This window comes from Daphnia pulicaria, chromosome 6, assembly GCF_021234035.1.
Source record: "Daphnia pulicaria isolate SC F1-1A chromosome 6, SC_F0-13Bv2, whole genome shotgun sequence".
NCBI classification, from domain to species: Eukaryota; Metazoa; Arthropoda; class Branchiopoda; order Diplostraca; family Daphniidae; genus Daphnia; species Daphnia pulicaria.
In genome coordinates this window covers 8,023,157-8,040,814 of record NC_060918.1, presented here as the reverse complement: position 1 = coordinate 8,040,814, position 17,658 = coordinate 8,023,157, and the positions used below count along the sequence as shown (strand labels likewise).

Sequence of the window (17,658 nt, the reverse complement as noted above, 5' to 3'; positions counted from 1 at the left end):
AATCTAAAGATTGTTTTTAATGAAATTTTTTGTCCGTGTATTAGACCCTTGAAAACAGTAAAATTCGTACTTAGTTGATGAAGAATATTTCCGTTCGCTATTTTAGTGTTTCAAAGCATTATCTAAAACAAGCAAATCATTGAAATCTTCTTTCAATACATTCATTAACTGAGCCATTCCTTCTTGTTGTGACTTAAGGACCTATAGGAACGAGATCATTCAAAATGAGACAAAGCTAGCAAATTAACTTTAAAAATTGTGACAACTTCCTTACTTGTTTTAGATCATCCAAAACATTTGGTTCAATGTTGTACCTCTCAGTCATTCGTTCCGCTGGCGTAAAGGCAGATTGGCGCATTCTTATTTGCGAAAGCAATTCGTTTAAGCGACCCTGATGTTGACAGTGTAAAACATTATTCTTTAAACTTAACATTTAATTAGAAAAATATATATGATACTCGAAATTGTGTAGGGATGCTTAGTTCATTGTGCACAGACTCTAGCTGCACCCGCAAACGTTCCTCTTCAGGCTGTAGAGCAAAACCTTCTTTCCGAGAACATTCTTGCTTTATAAGAACTTTGAGGATTCGATGTTGCAAGTCGATGTATCGTCGTCGCTGTTCACTTAGCGCAACCGATGTTTCTGATGCACGAGATTGCAGACTTGCTAATTCCTCAGCTAACTTGTCCAGGGTTCCTTGGTGTCGTCGAGTCTCTTTCTCCTGCAATGATTTATTTGGTAAAAGTGTACTATAGCTACCCATTTTACTTTACTTTTACTTCTCTTTTACTATACTTCACTTCATTACTTCATTTTTTTACTGCATTTTACTTGATTCTTACTATTCTTTTACTTTATTTCCGAAAGTGAAATAAAGCAAAGTTGAGTAAAGTGTAACGGAATAGTAAGGTAAAGTAAAGTACAGTAAACAAAATGAAGTCAAATGAAGTAATCAAGTGAAGTATAGTAAAAGAGAAGTAAAAGTGTTAAATCACGAAAATAACCCCAGGACGTACACTGAAGTAAAGTGAAGTAAAGTTTTAACACCAAAAATAGCTAATCTTCACGTTAAGTCGACAAAAGCTTAAAATCTTTTTTTCTACATCTTCCAAAAAAAATACAAAGAATAAAATAGGATAACTTTTTTCAAAAAATTTCAGAATGTACGCAGTCGTGAGTAAAAAAGCGCGCCAAAAATAGCTTAGCTTCACACTTAGCATCAAATGCTTAAAACTTAGATTAACGGTTAAATGGAACAAAACAATGAGATCTTATCTGCAGTAAGTCTTGAAATCAAATATAAACCTAAAATGCAACGCAAAAAATGAAAACTTACTCGCTCGAAATTCGTTGAAAAATGAAAATATCCAATGGTCTATAACACAGCCGTGAATGAAATAAGCGCGAAATTGACTACTTGCTCGGCTGCTCCTGTGGCGGACAATGCTGCCAGAGATGTGTCCCTCGGAGCTTTGTTGCAATTTAAACCATATAAATATTTTCGAAAAATATTTTTTCTAAAAAATAATGTTACTTAAAATTTTAAAATAAAATTCCTCAATTTACTAGATTTCCTTACACAACTATGAATTAATTTTAAATAATTTTAACTTCATTGCATCGTTGTCAAAATCGTGGGAACGGAGGGGATGAGAATTGAAAATAGTTCGAGAAGGAAAATAGTGGGGTAGGAAGGGAAGTGGTAACAACCAATCACAAATAAGGACCTTTTTTCTCGTTCAAACGTTGTTTCTATCAAACAAGTCGGGTCTAGTTTGAATTCAAAATTTGAGAGTGACGGCGTAAATTAATTCAATTTTTCTAAGATGAATTTTAATTCTGAAATATTACGCAAACACAAAAATCAATTGAATTGTTTTGAAAAAAAACTAACCCGATTTAAACCAGGGGTTAAAGTTACATTTGATGATGGGCCACTTAATTGGCATAAAATCGAATTAATCACAATTGTATTGCCTTGCAAAGATTTGATAATGTATTTCATTGAGCAAGGTTTCATTATGAACTCTTTTCTTAAATGCCCATCGTGTAACTGCAGTGAAAAGATAAAACTCATCAACTGCGAAACATCAGTTGATAAATGTATGTACAAATGCAACAATAAAGTTCTTGGCAAACGTGCTAAAATATTTTGCCACGCGAAATTTTCTGTGCGCTCAAATACTTGGTTTCATGGATCGAAAATGTACGTATCAGAATTGTTTAAATTCGCATATCTCTACTGGCACAACTACAAACAGAGTGACATTATTCGTGAGCTTGGCATAAGCAACAAAACCTCCGTGAAATACGCAAAGTATTGCAGAAAAGTCGCAATAGATTTAGCAACAATTGACCCTGAATCAGAAAAAATTGGTGGCCCCGGAAAGGAGGTGGAAATCGACGAGAGCGTCATGGAGAAGCGTAAATTTACTAAAATTACTGATATTTTCCTTCACATATAATACAGGCAGATCTCAATGTGTTTTTATAATTTCAGGGAAATACAAAAGAGGAAGACTAGTAAAAGAAGTGTGGGTGTTCGGTGGTGTCGAGCGCGGCTCCAATAAATGTTTCCTTGTTAAGGTTCCCAATCGCACTAGATTGACACTTCTCGATATAGTGAAGAAATACATCCTCCCTGGAACGACCATAATTTCAGATTGTTGGAGGGCGTATGATACTATACCGTAAGACATGAAATCACTATTCAACTGTGACATACTTCACTATTATTTACTATATAAGCGTAACAACCTTTAGAAAGTTCGTCTCTGTCAAATTCTTCCCCGAAAAACCTAGGTATTTTGACCAGCCCCCTCATCCCTCCCACACTATTTATAACAGTTGCTGGAGCCGAATAATTTTTAGCAAATGGTTTTACAGTGTATACTAATAATTTACTATATTTCACTTTTGATATTGCTGATATTCATTTTGATTTTGGTATAACTTGATAGTGACCATTGCGATTACAAACACCAGAAAGTCAATCATTCGAAACACTTTAAGGACCCCGAGACTGGTGCCCATACAAATACTATCGAAGGTTTATTTGATTTAATGACTTTCATGTCTATAACCTCGTTCCATTAATTCATTATTAAAATAATAGGACTATGGCATTTGGTTAAGCTCTTTCTTCCTTCCACCAATCGTAACCAGAAGTACTTGATCGGGTATTTGGCTTTATACATACTTCACCGGAAATGGAAAAACGAAGATGGGTTTTCCCTTTTTCTGAAAGAAGCCGCTAAACTATCTGCTGGATTTTACAGCCACAGCTTTCAGGAAGCAGCAGACGAAGAAAACGACTCAGATACATACTGTGTTGATTCTGACTCGGAGAAATCCGAAACATGCGATGAAACTTCAGATTCGGATAACCCGATAAATCTTGTTGGAACCTCCGATTCTGAGAAGGAAGAAAACGAGTTTGAAAATAGTTGTTTAGAACGCGATAGGCCTAATAATGAGGATTCAGATTCCGAAAGCCAAGTCACAAATAAAAGCTCTGATGTATCAAAAGGCGTTTACACTGATTCCGATTCTGAAAAAAGCGTCTAATTTTCATTTGAGACTTTGAGTGATTTCATTACATTAATATTCTATTCGCAAATACAGTTTTCCAATGAATTGCTCTTGTTAATTTATTGATGAAATCTTGAAATTACAAAAACACCAGTCAACCTGTACTTAAGACTTCAATGTCGTCGTAATTTTCTCATTCAATAAACAATCACAGCTCATCTGATTATTTCACAGCATCTTCTGGATCTTTTTCCGCTAAATTCAGAACCTTAGTGGAGCGGCCTTTGTTGTTGAACGTTTGTTTGATTCCGTCAATAACCCACTTTTTGATAGTCTCTTTTGAAACAATTGGGCTTAGAGAATCCCAATTAGTTAATGCCAAATCTGAAAAAAGGAAGCGTAATTAAAAAAAAAATTGAAGAATTAAAACTAAAAAATTATACCAATGATGGATTCTCTGTCCCCGGCATCCATTCCTTTCTTTAGATTTTTTCCCTTTTTGGCCTCTTGGTTTGACCACTTCGTAGACTTTAAGTAGTCTCCAGTGAACCCGGCAGTCATGATGTCAGATATATACTTAGACACAGTATACGTCATGTTCAATTGTTTTGGTTCCGTTATTTTTTCTTTCTTAGACTTTCCTTTTTCGACTTTCTTCATTTCTTCAACAATCCTATTGCATTCCTCTCGAGCTTTGCGACGATAAATCTTGCGATCTTCCTTGGAAATATTAAAAAGATGAGGAACCTAAAATTACAAAGAAATTTTGAATAAAAATGCGTTTCAGTTGAATAACTTTTTACAACTTACAGCTTTCCGTGGGACAGATTCTTTTTTTCTATCATTATCACAATTGGGTGACGATGTATTCGGTGACGATATCTTTGGTGACGACGTCACCTGCTGCGAAATTTTTGGATGTCCGTCATTATTATCTTCCTGTAACACATTGACTTCATGTTCTTCATTAATTGTATCCAAATCCTCCGACAGTTTCTGTCTCTGCGAAGACCCAAAAAGTATTGCAATAAATAGTTTATACAATGAGAAAAACAAAATATGCTTTACCTTAAGACTCGCGATGGTCAACTTCAACTTTTCAATTTTGGTGAAATGCACCACGGATTGAGAAATGTAAATCCCATTTTCTTTTTCTAAATCTTGAATGCGATCACTTAAAACTTTATTTTCATTTGACAATATGACATTTTTTTCACTTTCAATATTAAGCAAATCAAGAGTTTCATCTAACTTACTTTTTTTTGCGCTACGTTTAGGCATTTTAAGACCGTACAGTAGCCTCAACTTCCAAAAGACAAATGATAGTTTAAATGTCCGTGCTGACTCTGATCTTAATTACGATTGGCTGTTGCTACATCACACCCCTCCCCCATTTTGTCATATTGTCATCATCTTCCACTTCCCATCCTACCCACACTATCCAACACTTTCTTTCTCGAACTATTTTCAATTCTCATCCCCTCCGTTCCCACGATTTTGACAACGATGCAATGAAGTTAAAATTATTTAAAATTAATTCATAGTTGTGTAAGGAAATCTAGTAAATTGAGGAATTTTATTTTAAAATTTTAAGTAACATTATTTTTTAGAAAAAATATTTTTCGAAAATATTTATATGGTTTAAATTGCAACAAAGCTCCGAGGGACACATCTCTGGCAGCATTGTCCGCCACAGGAGCAGCCGAGCAAGTAGTCAATTTCGCGCTTATTTCATTCACGGCTGTGTTATAGACCATTGGATATTTTCATTTTTCAACGAATTTCGAGCGAGTAAGTTTTCATTTTTTGCGTTGCATTTTAGGTTTATATTTGATTTCAAGACTTACTGCAGATAAGATCTCATTGTTTTGTTCCATTTAACCGTTAATCTAAGTTTTAAGCATTTGATGCTAAGTGTGAAGCTAAGCTATTTTTGGCGCGCTTTTTTACTCACGACTGCGTACATTCTGAAATTTTTTGAAAAAAGTTATCCTATTTTATTCTTTGTATTTTTTTTGGAAGATGTAGAAAAAAAGATTTTAAGCTTTTGTCGACTTAACGTGAAGATTAGCTATTTTTGGTGTTAAAACTTTACTTCACTTTACTTCAGTGTACGTCCTGGGGTTATTTTCGTGATTTAACACTTTTACTTCTCTTTTACTATACTTCACTTGATTACTTCATTTGACTTCATTTTGTTTACTGTACTTTACTTTACCTTACTATTCCGTTACACTTTACTCAACTTTGCTTTATTTCACTTTCGGAAATAAAGTAAAAGAATAGTAAGAATCAAGTAAAATGCAGTAAAAAAATGAAGTAATGAAGTGAAGTATAGTAAAAGAGAAGTAAAAGTAAAGTAAAATGGGTAGCTATAGTACACTTTTACCATTTATTTTTTTCAACTCAACTATTTCTATTTGCGTAGTGTGAATAAGTTAAATATAGAAATGCGAACCTGTAGGTGTAAATGACGAACAAGGTCACCAAATCCGATCAGTGGTATGGGTATGAAGTTATCGTGATCAGGATTTTCTGATTGAGCTTGTTTCCAAATGCGAGCGTCAATCCCAGCTGGAGGCGATGCTAGATATTCGCGCAATTGTTCGGGTGACGGTCGGACTCTAGGAACACACGAAACGACTCCAAGTGCGCTGAGCTGACCACGAGCCGACTGCATCATCCCAGATGGTTGTTGATTCCAAAGGAAGTTAGACAATTCAATGGCAGGCACTTTATGAATTGCGCCAGTTGCTGAGCGTTCTTGAACACAAATCAAAACCTCTGTCTTATTTGTGTCCAGGCCAGACACGCCCTCGACGGACACATTCAGATTGGGTTTATTGCCCAGCGCCGTAGTTATCACACTGACTAACTGAGCTTGGTCTCGCCTGCAAATTGAATCCATAAATAAATCTATATGCAATTACGGTTTTTATAATTTTATCTACCGAATATCTGTTTCGGGTTTGTTAAACAGCAAAACAATTATTCCATCTTCATTCTTTCCTTGTGGTAGTTTGCTGTAGCCAATGGCTTTAAAGCGACACAATGAATTCTCTGCAGTATATTGGATAGCACTAGCCGTGCCAGAGTAAAATCCTAGACACCAATAACAATGTGAGTAAAATGAAGACATTCTAATATTTAAACTGAACCGCAATTAAGGTGAAGTCAAACCTTTTCCGGTTCCCCAAGCTGCTTGAAGGAGATTCCAACGAGCCAAGATTGCATCGCGCTCATCACCGTAAATGTTACAGTAAAGTACGGATGAGAGAACAGATTCGACAGCAGTACCGGCTTGCTGAGCAGGAGCAAACGTTTGTTGTTGTTGTTGACCAAACAGCCCTGTTGTTGGGGCTGTACTTCCAAATGTAGTTCCCAAAGAAAAGCTACTAGAAGCTGGTGTTGTTATCCCGGTTCCTCCCAGGGATGTTCCAAAAGATCCAAATCCTAATACAGAAAAGTAGTCAAATAATTCGTTCCAAGTCATTCCATAAAAAAATATTACCTGTTCCAGAGAAAAGTCCGGACGACGATGAGACAGCAGGGGCTCCAGTGCCAAAACCGAATCCAGCGTTGCTTGTCTGTGGCTGCCCAAAGCTGAATGATGGAGCTCCACCAGTATTAGTTCCACCGAATCCGAAAGCAGGTGTAGTGGTATTTGTTTGTGTTGCACCAAATCCAAACGATGGAGCAGCTGTGCTAGTTTGGGTGGTACCAAATCCAAACGCTGGAGCACCTGAAGTAGGTTGGGTACTGCCAAAACCAAAAGAAGGTACTGTTGCAGTGGTGTTAGTTTGTTGAGAGCCAAATCCCGATGTTGGAGCAGAATTTTGAGGAGTTCCAAATGAAAAGGACTGATTTGCTGTGCTAACTTGCTGCACACCAAAGCCTCCAAATGGAGTAGTACCAGTCTGACCAGTTCCTCCAAACAGCCCTCCTATAGAAGTGAAAATGAGTCGAATGCATTGCAACACACAATAAAATAAAAAGCTATGGGTTGTAGCATGTTCAACAATGAAGGCAAAATGATTTCAAACAAATAATTATTATTCAAATATATAGCATGACTTAGAGCAACTAGTAATAATGCTGGAGTTGACAGTAGATTGTCTGTATTACCTGTATTGGATGTAGTAGACTGGGTTGGTTGGAAAAGACTTCCACTAGAAAATGCCATCTCAAGAATAAGTTATCCTTACTTTCTTGTATAAATCTTATTTAGTATCTGTCTAATTGGTAAAAAAGTCGACAAGCCGATTTTCAATGATATCGTTAGCGTTCACGTTCAAAACTTGAAACTTCATTTTTTCTGTCTGCTACAAGGAAACAGGGCAGGAAGTAGCGACAAGAAAGGAGGTATATGCCATCTAGCGGTTAACGATGAAGAACCAATCCTTTAACTTTGGCGGAAGACATAAGTGGTGCGGTGGAGTGAAAACAGTGTGGGACTTTTTTAAAAATGTTTTCTGTATTTTCAGGGTCATATTTGGCTTTTCCCTGCATAATTCATAACTAAGTATCGACAAATAAATGATCGATTAGTTTTTTTCTGGGGATCATTATTTTACTATTTACGCAACACGGACTAACTAAACTGGACAGGAGAAAATAAAAAAGTTGGAAGTTCGTAATTTTTCGTTTTTTATTACTTGCGCCTCGATTATAACGGTTACACTAAGAATCAAGGGAAGAAGGTCTGGGCGTCTAGTAATTTTTATTATAACAATAGAAGATGAAACGATAGGACAACCGCAAGCAACAAAACAACGTAACCAGACCGATCCACTTCCTTAATTGTTAACCAATATCCCAAATCCCAAATAAGATGTCGGATTCCATTCAAATAGTGAAATGAAAATGGCAAGACTACAAGAAATTTTCCAGTCGTGATCATAAACCTGTTGAGATTCATGCTTTCCAATATTTCCAAATAGTACGGATAGGATTCCGGCAGTAAGATACCCACTATATAATAAATTAAAGATCTTAAAATCCAAAATGAACAACATCAAACAACTGATAACAGAATATGGCACTTTACCTGTGGCCAATCCAAACGGAATCCCGCAAAGAATTACGCCCGTAAATCGATGCGTCATGGAAAGAATCATGTTATTTTGGAGCTTATGAATGGAAAGATGCGCAGAGAGTGGTCGTTTCAAACGTCTATTTTTATTTTCAAAATCTTCTCCAACTTTAAGCTCTGGCTGCTCTGCAACGTTAGGAAAGTTACTGGCTTTGTTGCTAAACAAGAATTTCTGCTGCCGCCTTAAATAATCAAAAACGGTTATTTATAAGCCTACTCTATTCTTATAAATTAAAATAAATTTCCTGTCGATTGATCGTATTGAAAATTCACACCTTACTAATATTGAAGGGGAACATGCATTGATGCTTTTGTATACCAATGGGCTGAGTTTTAAGTACCTGTATCCAGAAATAATTACTTGATTTAGAGAACTGTTGGCTTATAAACCATAGTACCGGTAAACGGACAGTTGGAAAAATTTGCTGTAGCATTTTACATTTTACCTTAAAAATAACATAGTGTTGCTTGTTCCTTGTTGCCTGTAACTCTGTAACTCTGAAGACTGACTATTTAATCATCTGAAAAACGTAGCCTACGTATTTTTTAACCCCAGGCTAGACAACGTTGATTACCAGGCCTACTAAGAATGGTCCCAAGTCTCCAACGTTAACAATGCGCAAAAATTTGCCTTGAATATTATATATTAGTCTGTGATTCCAGATGAAAACGCGCATAACCTGAGACGACCATCTCAAATTTAAACGCCATTAGGCTCATTGAGATTTTGAAGCAAAATGAGCGAAAATGAGCGCGTTCGGCAGGCTGCGTGAAAGTTTAAAATTTGAATAACTCCGCGCGACTGTGTTATGAATTCGATTTAAAAAATGCAAATTGAATACATAACTTGGTTGATTTTTCAATAAAGTTGAAAACCTTCGCTCTAGCCGACGAATTGCAATTTTTTTTTTCAAAACTCTTCGAGGAAATTTTTTTTTCAATTCAATTATTACTGAATTATTGAAATTCAAATAAAAAAGCTGTAATGGGCATAATCTAACGGGGGAAATTTAATGGAAATTTGTTTGTTTATTTCCGAAGGAAAGCGTCGACTTTCAATTCCCATGCAACTATACGTATATAAACTACTCTAAAATGGTTTCTCTTGTTTTTGAATAACTAACTATACACGTTATATGTAATCAATTAGACGGCTATGTTTGGTTCACAGATGGTTCACATTATTTGTTAACGTTACGTTATCGAAAATTAAAGCTTTCGATTTTTGCTTGTATTTTACGCTGAATCGTGGTGAACCGGTAGATCTTGGTATTAAATCAATATACATGATACATGAATAGTGATGATAACCCGTGCCACTAACACATTGCAACCCGGTAGTACCGTAAACCGGTAGGGCACCGTTTAATTGTTAAAATGAAGATGTTTACTGAAGTAACTAAACTAAAGAATAAAAATGTCTGATATCTTGATCAAGTTGCTGAAAAATAATTAATTAAATAGCGTCTCATGCTCTCATCATTAGATAATAAAAGTGAAAGGACATGTATTATTATACGAATCAAAGGTATAGATCAAAATCGATTCGCCGTGAGGTATAGAAATCTCCTGGTTGTCCGACACGGCGAACCCAAACACCCGATTCAAAGTATCCTTGGTTTACCTATAAATATGTGGTATATTAGAATAATAATTAGCCCAAGTAACACTAATAATCATATAACAAACCCAGTCAAGCATCTCTGATGTGCTATGCGGTCCGTGTATTTCTGCATCTTCTTCTTGTTTCCATTTGAATTCCCATTGTACAGTTTCTGGTTTTACTTCGTCTTCTTTAGCTTGACCTTCGCCTTCATCAAACCGAACCTTCTTGGTAATGGGTTCTCCTTGGACTGACTCCGATTCCCGTTTATTGGAGTCAGCTTTATTTTTTTCATCGAACATATCTCCAAACATATCGAGATCATTTGTCGATTGCGTCACAGGTTCTTCTGATTTTTTAATCTTGAAACGTATCCCTTCAAAAGTTTCTTGATAAACATCCATGTTTCCCATATTAGAAAGAATGCTATTCGCATGTTCAGTTAATTTGGCTATGTTTTCCTTATTCAATTCATTTGTTTGGTGGTCTCCTTCGTCTTGCTGCTTTTTCTTTTTTTTCCATCGCTCAGATGCTGTTTGAACTTTACCACCTCCTAATCTTTTCAAAGCCTTTAGAACTGTTTCACCAGGTAAAAGTATGGCCAGCATTTCTTTATATACAGGAATGGGATCAAATTTCTTCAAGTAATCATTTGTATCCATACTTTCTTCATCTGATGGATTTTTGTTGGAAGCTGCTTGAGAATTCACTTTAACCCAATCTATGTTGTCCAGCCAATGGTCTTTCACTTCATCTTTCTCCCGCTTTCCAAAAATGTATGTCCCTTCTTTATCGAAGTGCCCTTCTTCCATTTCTTCTTTCATGTTAAATGGTGTAATCTGAACTTCTCCATCAAATTCTTGGGTAGGGTCCTCTTGGCCTGTTGGGACAGTAGAAATGAATTGTGGATAATTTCTTCGAAACTGATATTTTATTTCTATTACCTTCTATATCATCTTCTCGCATCATCTCATACTTTTCAGTTTTTTCATCATCTTCACCACTGTCATCTCCGTCAGAAAAATCTCCTTGGTCGACATTTCCTGTTTCTAACGTGTCTTCTTCTAATTCCTGGTGTTTCCTTTTCGGCATTTTCTTTGATAAAACTCGAATTGATTATTCTAGGATAAAGGAGACAAACAGATTTAAAGAACGCGTCTTCTCCAAGTTTCTTTTAAATTCTTAGTTGGAAACTGAAGTTACTGAAGCATGTCTGAACAAAGTTGTTTATGCTAGCAGACTAAAATAAAATGCAGCGCTCAAGCGTCAAAACATCTAACAATTGGGCGATGACGGATGACGCATACCGCGGGCTGTACTACTGACTAGTGACTAACCGTACTACGTCTTTTAAACGATCTAATACTCTAATAAAAGTCTGTGTTGCTTCAAATTTCAGATGCTATAATTTTAATTTGACTCAATAGTCAAATATAAATATAAATAGTATCTTGTGAAATTATATCCAGTGAGGGAAATAACAGCCATAGTTAGGTATCATAATCTCTTTTTAACTTTTTTACGATTTTGTAAAAATACGTTACCACCATTGCCACATTCAAATAAGTAGTTAAAAACTGAAACGAGTTTATGATTGAGGGTGCGCACTCCAAATTGTGGTCTTGAATTTCAAATTCTTGAACAGCATGAACATATTTAATTTCAGATTTTTTTTCAATGAAAAAATTTTAATGGCATTTGCTTACCACACTAAAATGTATTTAATTCTTTTTTCACCAAGCTACCCAGAAATTATTCGAACCCATTCAAGGAACGAAAGTGATGAGATGGAAGTCGACAAAATACAACAAAACGGCCAGAAGATGAACAAAAACATTCGACAACATTTGGTAAGCTCCAACCAAGAGGATCATGCGTCGTCTCGTCCTACGAAATTTCAGCTCATGAACTGAGGGTTAAAGTGCTGAAGATGACCTTAAAATACTGCAAACGAATTTCAAAAGGAAAACTACTGAATTTAATCAAGAATTACTATCTGCACATGTCCCTGTGAAATGCTAGATACGGTATCACAAAATAAGGAGGACCGAGGTGCAATATAAGAAATGCGAATTAAAAGGCAAGGTTGGGTTACCACGCGAATAGAAAAGATTAAAGAAGAAAACGTATGTATTCATATATTTATAGGAGGGGAAGGATATCAGCAGTAATCAACGTTCCGCTTTCAAAGGAAAATTTCTCACCTAAATATTATCATCGGCTTATCATTTCAACAAACCGAATGAAAAAATCAATTGTTTAGGAAGATGATAACTATGCTACATTAACGACCTGTAGTACCAAAGTTTCTTTAGCCATAGAACGTTTGGTCATTAAAAATAAACCGCTCTAATTTTGGATAATCCCTTGGAAAAAAAATCCAGCAGTGCCGATTCAAAATGGGGGGTAGGAGAATATACGAAAAAAAAAAAATCCAGAGAAATCGCCAACTAGCATGAACACGAATCTTGTCGACCGTTTCCCCTTTGATCACCTGGAGTCAGTTTTATCTGTTCAGGAAATTCGTTATAAAGGTCAACCTAGAACAAAAACAAAAAAAACAAACAATGAAAGCATATTAAATTTGAGTAACCTCTTATTTACATTTATAAATTGTCAAATCAAAGACTCATTACCTGTGTTTCCTGAGCCAAAGCATTTCTAGCTATTGTTTGGAAGGCTTGTTCAACATTTATTCCTTCCTTTGCACTTGTTTCAAAGTAGGGAATGTCATTTTTGGCATGACACCACTGTTGAGCTCTCTTGGTTGAAACAGCTCGATTTTCTAAATCAACCTACCAAAAGTATGAAGTAGATATAGAGTAAACATTTGAAAGTTAACCAACTATGTATGTTACCTTGTTCCCAAGCACTACAAAAGGGAAGTTTTCAGGATCTCTGGGTGAAGCTTGAATAAGAAACTCATCTCTCCAAGAATCTAAATCCTTAAAACTAGTAGGAGAAGTAACATCAAAAACAAGAACACAGCAGTCAGCTCCACGATAGAAAGCAACTCCCAGAGACTGAAACCTTTCTTGTCCTGCTGTATCCCAAATCTATGAAATACAAAGGAAATAATCCCTGCCACCACAAAGTATTAAGATACCTTTAATACCTGCATTGTCACCAGACGATCATCTACCATTACTTCTTTGGTGAGAAAATCTGCTCCAATAGTGGCTTTATACTGGTTTGAAAATTTTCGGTTAACATACTGGTTCATCAGAGAAGTTTTACCAACTCCAGAATCACCAAGAATGATGACTTTCAATAGAATCTTTCGTCGCGAAGCCATGTTGCTGAGCTAGAAAGAATCTGAAATTGAAACAAGATCTGTGATGATGTCGAAAGCACTGGTTGACGAATAACAAGAACAAAAGAAAATTAGCTGATACGTAAATACGCCCAGAAGGAGGTAACAAAATAATCGATTCATTTGTTAAGGCTTTTGAACGAACCAAATTTTGTCGATATAAAGAAGAATTCAACTAAAAGTAATTAAATCAAGATAAATATGCGTTACAGACATACCACTTACAAAATTGCCCCAGTTTTATGAACACAACGTCGAATCTACACAATGAACGTAGTTGATACCAACTAGCAGGCCACCAACACTGCGAATCGAATGGAACTGACTAATCGTTGGATCTATCGCCCCTGGCGGTAAAGAAGAATAAAAGAGCAACAAACAATTTGTTATTGTTATTTCTTTAATTTAAAAATTTTTGAAATTTTTGAAACTCTAAATCTAGTGATGGAATGTGATTTTATCTGCTTGTACAAATAAAGATAAAATCTTTAAAACATTTTTGAAGGAGAATAAAACATCGTTTGACAACATGGCAGTATGTAATTTTGTATCAATATGGAAGTTTGAAGCCTGTCTAATTATAAAATCGAAGTATTTCAAAGTTCGAAGGTTTCAAATTATATTTAATGTAAATGCTAACTATTAGTTTTATAATTGAATAAGTGTGAATCAGCTATTTGAGTGATAATGGGAGTCAAGTATCTGTGGAGTATTGTGGAGCCTGCTTGTAAAGAGAAACCAGTGGTAGGGAACATATCAAATCAAGAAATTTCTTTGTTTTTGAACTTTTTTCTCTTTTATGAAATGATGACGTACCATAATGTTCCACTTTATTTACTTGATTTAGGGAGAACTATTTGGAAAACGACTGGCCATTGACACATCTTGGTAACTCTGTTATTGTTTTTTCTTACATGATTCATCATTATTTAATTATTTTTCATTTATTTATTTATTTAGTTGGGTTGTAAGTGACAATCAAATTTTACCAAGCCACATAGCCAAACCTCACTTAAGGTAAAATTTTACATTACTGTGTAGTAAAAAAAAAGCTTAATGTAGTCTCTATTATTTCCCTTTACTTTTCTTGAAGTACAGAAATCTTTTCTTCCGAACTGCTTCACTTTTAGAAAATGGCATTGATCCAATTTATATATTAGAAGGGAAAGCCCCAGAACTGAAAGCCCAAGTAATGCAGAAAAGAAGAGAGGCTAGGTTTGGATCAAATCAACCTGCCACATCTGAATCAGCAACAAGTAAATCGACAGGGCGTTCTAGATACAAATACATTCAACAAGAATGTACAGAACTTCTTACTGCATTGGGTGTTGTAACTATAACAAGTATGGGGGAGGCTGAAGCAGCATGTGCTGGTCTTAATCATCAAGGAGTAGTGGAGGGATGCATCACAATCGATGGCGATGCCTTTTTATATGGAGCCAAAACCGTGTATCGTAATCTTAGCACCGATATCCACAATTTCGTCTGTCAAGAATACTCGATGGATGTCATAGAAACTCGCTTGAATTTATCTCGGGATAAACTTATAGCAATGGCTATATTATTCGGCTGCGATTATCTGCCTGATGGAGTTCCTGGAGTAGGAAAAGAATCTGCCCTGCGCGTAATTTCAACGTGGAAAAATGGCCAAGCATTAGAAATTCTGAAATCTTGGCATTCAGAAGAAATGGATGAAGACAGCATTCCTTTACGCCCTTCGCACTGCTCACAATGTAAACATCCAGGTAAACAATGTAACATCCATGTAAACATCCAATGTAAACGTAATTTAAACTCTCAATGTAAACATCCAGGATCTTTGCGTGCTCATGCGAAATCTGGTTGCTTGCTTTGTAAATCATCCAGTGGTGGTGGATGTGAACCGTCGAACAAGGCTTGTCTATGCCCGTGGCACGAAAATGAGATTCGGTACGAGGAATTGGCTATGCGTGGAAAATTATACCGCCTGAAGGAATTAGATCTCGAAAAAATCTTTGACGAATTCAAGAATGAAGTTCATATACAGAGAAATGGTGGTGTTATCCCACCCTGGCAAATGCCCTGCATTCAAAAATTTCTTAACATCGCCACAAAGAAGCTCAAATGGGAACCACAGTATGCAGCAGAGAAGATTCTTCCACTTTTGAGTCGTTGGATCATCATACACGGGAATAGACAACCTCAAAATCAACTTCCAGTTACACCGCTACGTATTTTGAAGAAACGCGTCAAGGTAGCATTATAAAATTTGTGCATTGGATAGTATATTCGTATTTTTATATTTTTTTAGCACTTTCTAACAGTTTACATTCAACTTTTTTTTAGCGTGGATGTCCTATGTTTGAAGTAGAATGGAAATTCAATAAAGAGTTGGAACATTTCCCTAACCTGTTCAACACATTGGAACCGCAGTTTCTGATTGAGAAGGAATTTCAACATCTAGTGCCACAACCGATACCAAAACCCATAAAAAAGACGAAAAGAAAGAACGCCAGTAAAAAAGTTAAATCCCCTAATAACAAAGAAAAATTGGATGTGGTGGACATGTTAAAAAAAATGAATATAGAGACTAGAGTGGAATTGAAGACACCTGCTTTACAAGTTGATTCCAGCCTACTTGACTTATCGGGAGGAACGGATGACTCCGATATGTCTGCGATAATTAATAACATTTGTAGTAGGAAAAAGGGATCTGAAACAGATAATTGCGAAATACCCGATTCTACTGAAGATAGTTGTCATTATCGAAACTCGTGTTTCTCTAGCCCATCAAATTCGGCATTGGTGCCTTGCGATTTGCCAGATAACGAGTTGGTAAAAAGATTTGAGCTGCTTACACATGACGAACGCCCCCTTCCTAATTTCAGCTTGAACTTTTCCTTTGACAAATTTCTCGAAACCTCAAGTCATTATCTTCACCAAGAACTAGATAACAAATCGGAAACTATGTTTTCTACACCCCTGAAGCAGTCATTGGATTCAAAGGAAAAAGCCGAACAAGATAGTTTCTCCACACCGTCCCCTTTGGCAGAAAGATTCAATCGTTTGCATGTATAATAATTAACATTCAACAACTTTGAAGCTCAAATAAACGACTTCTTGATTACTGTGGTTTTTTTTAATTTAAATTTGTGTTACTAGATAAGAAAGATAAATATTTTTTTTTAGTTTTAAAACACACCGCTTGCGTCGATTCGGCAAAAAAATGGATTTGCCGAATTGGATTTGCCGAATCGACATAATGCCGAAATTGTATTGTCGATTCGGCAAAACTTGCCGAATTCTTCCCTCTTAACCTTAAACCTTGTCGCTGTTCACTGTTCAGTGTTCACTTCTCAAAGTCATATTGGTTCATCCAATCAGCCACAGTGGCGCGAAAACATTTGTCGTATTGTCGACACTTTGTAGTCTGCTAGTCCATCATTGTCGTCGTATTTCTTGAAGGTGATTAAAGTGTAAATGAAAGCTGATTTGATCATTTGAGTGATGAAAATATGTAATGTGGAATTTATTGATCAGCTAGCTTAATTCTACTTCATAGATTTACACCATAATGGACCAAATGGAAGAAAATGAAATTGAATTGGAGACTGTTGTGATAGATGACACTGCTGATGAAAGCCTACCTTTGTCAACCGAGAAAATCAACACTATCAACGTTGAAGAAACCAACAAAGTTGAAAAAATTGTGAGGTTCCCTATTACACGTATCAAACATCTTGTGAAAATGGATCCAGATGTAAATCTCTGTAGTCAAGAGGCCTTATTTCTAATTACAAAAACTACGGTAAATTTCTAAAACTTTTCCCAAATGTCAAAAGAATCTAACTTTCTGTGTGCAGCAAATCATGGATTATTTTGTTCTGTTCAGGAATTCTTTGTTGAATGCTTATCAAAAGAAGCTTATTCTTACACCTCACAGTCCAAAAAGAAAACCGTCCAAAAACGAGACGTGGAACGAGCAATTGATGCAGTGGATGCCCTAGCATTTCTGGAGGGTATTTTGGATTCATAGAATACATGTAATGGTATTCCCTAAATTCCATTACACACATTACTCATAATTTTTTGAAAATCAAATTGTAATCAATGAAGATACAATATTTTCATTTGTAATT

The 17,658-nt window shown here is 35.9% G+C and overlaps 9 protein-coding genes across 11 annotated transcripts in view; 4 read left to right on the top strand and 5 right to left on the bottom strand.

Annotated features, from left to right (window-relative positions):
- The window catches only part of LOC124342055 (THO complex subunit 2-like), a 366,722-nt gene that overhangs the window by 137,115 nt on the left and 211,949 nt on the right, over window positions 1–17,658 (top strand). The window lies entirely within an intron of this gene.
- LOC124343044 (nuclear pore complex protein Nup54-like) lies at window positions 14–7,864 on the bottom strand. The gene is made up of 8 exons (XM_046796157.1): window positions 7,658–7,864; window positions 7,044–7,475; window positions 6,713–6,985; window positions 6,484–6,634; window positions 5,991–6,423; window positions 459–722; window positions 275–391; window positions 14–201 (listed from the first exon to the last, which is right to left on the bottom strand). Exons 1-8 carry the CDS (start codon window positions 7,713–7,715, stop codon window positions 103–105), a joined length of 1,827 nt encoding a protein of 608 aa, XP_046652113.1. The 5' UTR covers window positions 7,716–7,864; the 3' UTR covers window positions 14–102.
- LOC124343059 lies at window positions 2,148–3,568 on the top strand. The gene is made up of 4 exons (XM_046796176.1): window positions 2,148–2,425; window positions 2,502–2,691; window positions 2,962–3,050; window positions 3,117–3,568. Exons 1-4 carry the CDS (start codon window positions 2,206–2,208, stop codon window positions 3,566–3,568), a joined length of 951 nt encoding a protein of 316 aa, XP_046652132.1. The 5' UTR covers window positions 2,148–2,205.
- Window positions 3,756–5,866, bottom strand: LOC124343060. The gene is made up of 4 exons (XM_046796177.1): window positions 4,601–5,866; window positions 4,343–4,534; window positions 3,976–4,279; window positions 3,756–3,916 (listed from the first exon to the last, which is right to left on the bottom strand). Exons 1-4 carry the CDS (start codon window positions 4,811–4,813, stop codon window positions 3,756–3,758), a joined length of 870 nt encoding a protein of 289 aa, XP_046652133.1. The 5' UTR covers window positions 4,814–5,866.
- On the bottom strand, window positions 8,176–9,149 carry LOC124343072 (succinate dehydrogenase cytochrome b560 subunit, mitochondrial-like). Its single transcript, XM_046796193.1, has 4 exons — window positions 9,071–9,149; window positions 8,900–8,965; window positions 8,580–8,806; window positions 8,176–8,503 (listed from the first exon to the last, which is right to left on the bottom strand). Exons 1-4 carry the CDS (start codon window positions 9,082–9,084, stop codon window positions 8,256–8,258), a joined length of 555 nt encoding a protein of 184 aa, XP_046652149.1. The 5' UTR covers window positions 9,085–9,149; the 3' UTR covers window positions 8,176–8,255.
- LOC124343057 (CD2 antigen cytoplasmic tail-binding protein 2 homolog) lies at window positions 10,107–11,525 on the bottom strand. Its single transcript, XM_046796174.1, has 3 exons — window positions 11,172–11,525; window positions 10,314–11,107; window positions 10,107–10,248 (listed from the first exon to the last, which is right to left on the bottom strand). Exons 1-3 carry the CDS (start codon window positions 11,317–11,319, stop codon window positions 10,147–10,149), a joined length of 1,044 nt encoding a protein of 347 aa, XP_046652130.1. The 5' UTR covers window positions 11,320–11,525; the 3' UTR covers window positions 10,107–10,146.
- Window positions 12,340–13,892, bottom strand: LOC124343069 (ras-related protein Rab-7a). Of its 2 annotated transcripts, none has more exons than XM_046796191.1 (5): window positions 13,766–13,892; window positions 13,343–13,542; window positions 13,086–13,283; window positions 12,864–13,022; window positions 12,340–12,767 (listed from the first exon to the last, which is right to left on the bottom strand). In XM_046796191.1, exons 2-5 carry the CDS (start codon window positions 13,520–13,522, stop codon window positions 12,678–12,680), a joined length of 627 nt encoding a protein of 208 aa, XP_046652147.1. In that variant the 5' UTR covers window positions 13,523–13,542; window positions 13,766–13,892; the 3' UTR covers window positions 12,340–12,677. The 2 variants fall into 2 exon arrangements, with proteins under 2 accessions (XP_046652147.1, XP_046652146.1); XM_046796190.1 differs by having other exon boundaries at window positions 13,759–13,871.
- Window positions 14,069–16,646, top strand: LOC124343041 (flap endonuclease GEN homolog 1-like). Of its 2 annotated transcripts, XM_046796154.1 has the most exons (7): window positions 14,078–14,177; window positions 14,208–14,284; window positions 14,388–14,428; window positions 14,501–14,557; window positions 14,639–15,285; window positions 15,355–15,773; window positions 15,866–16,646. In XM_046796154.1, the coding sequence occupies exons 2-7, from the start codon at window positions 14,228–14,230 to the stop codon at window positions 16,595–16,597; spliced, it is 1,953 nt and encodes a 650-aa protein (XP_046652110.1). In that variant the 5' UTR covers window positions 14,078–14,177; window positions 14,208–14,227; the 3' UTR covers window positions 16,598–16,646. The 2 variants fall into 2 exon arrangements, with proteins under 2 accessions (XP_046652109.1, XP_046652110.1); XM_046796153.1 differs by having other exon boundaries at window positions 14,069–14,284.
- Window positions 16,866–17,656, top strand: LOC124343076 (DNA polymerase epsilon subunit 4-like). The gene is made up of 3 exons (XM_046796198.1): window positions 16,866–16,984; window positions 17,082–17,327; window positions 17,412–17,656. The coding sequence occupies exons 2-3, from the start codon at window positions 17,094–17,096 to the stop codon at window positions 17,553–17,555; spliced, it is 378 nt and encodes a 125-aa protein (XP_046652154.1). The 5' UTR covers window positions 16,866–16,984; window positions 17,082–17,093; the 3' UTR covers window positions 17,556–17,656.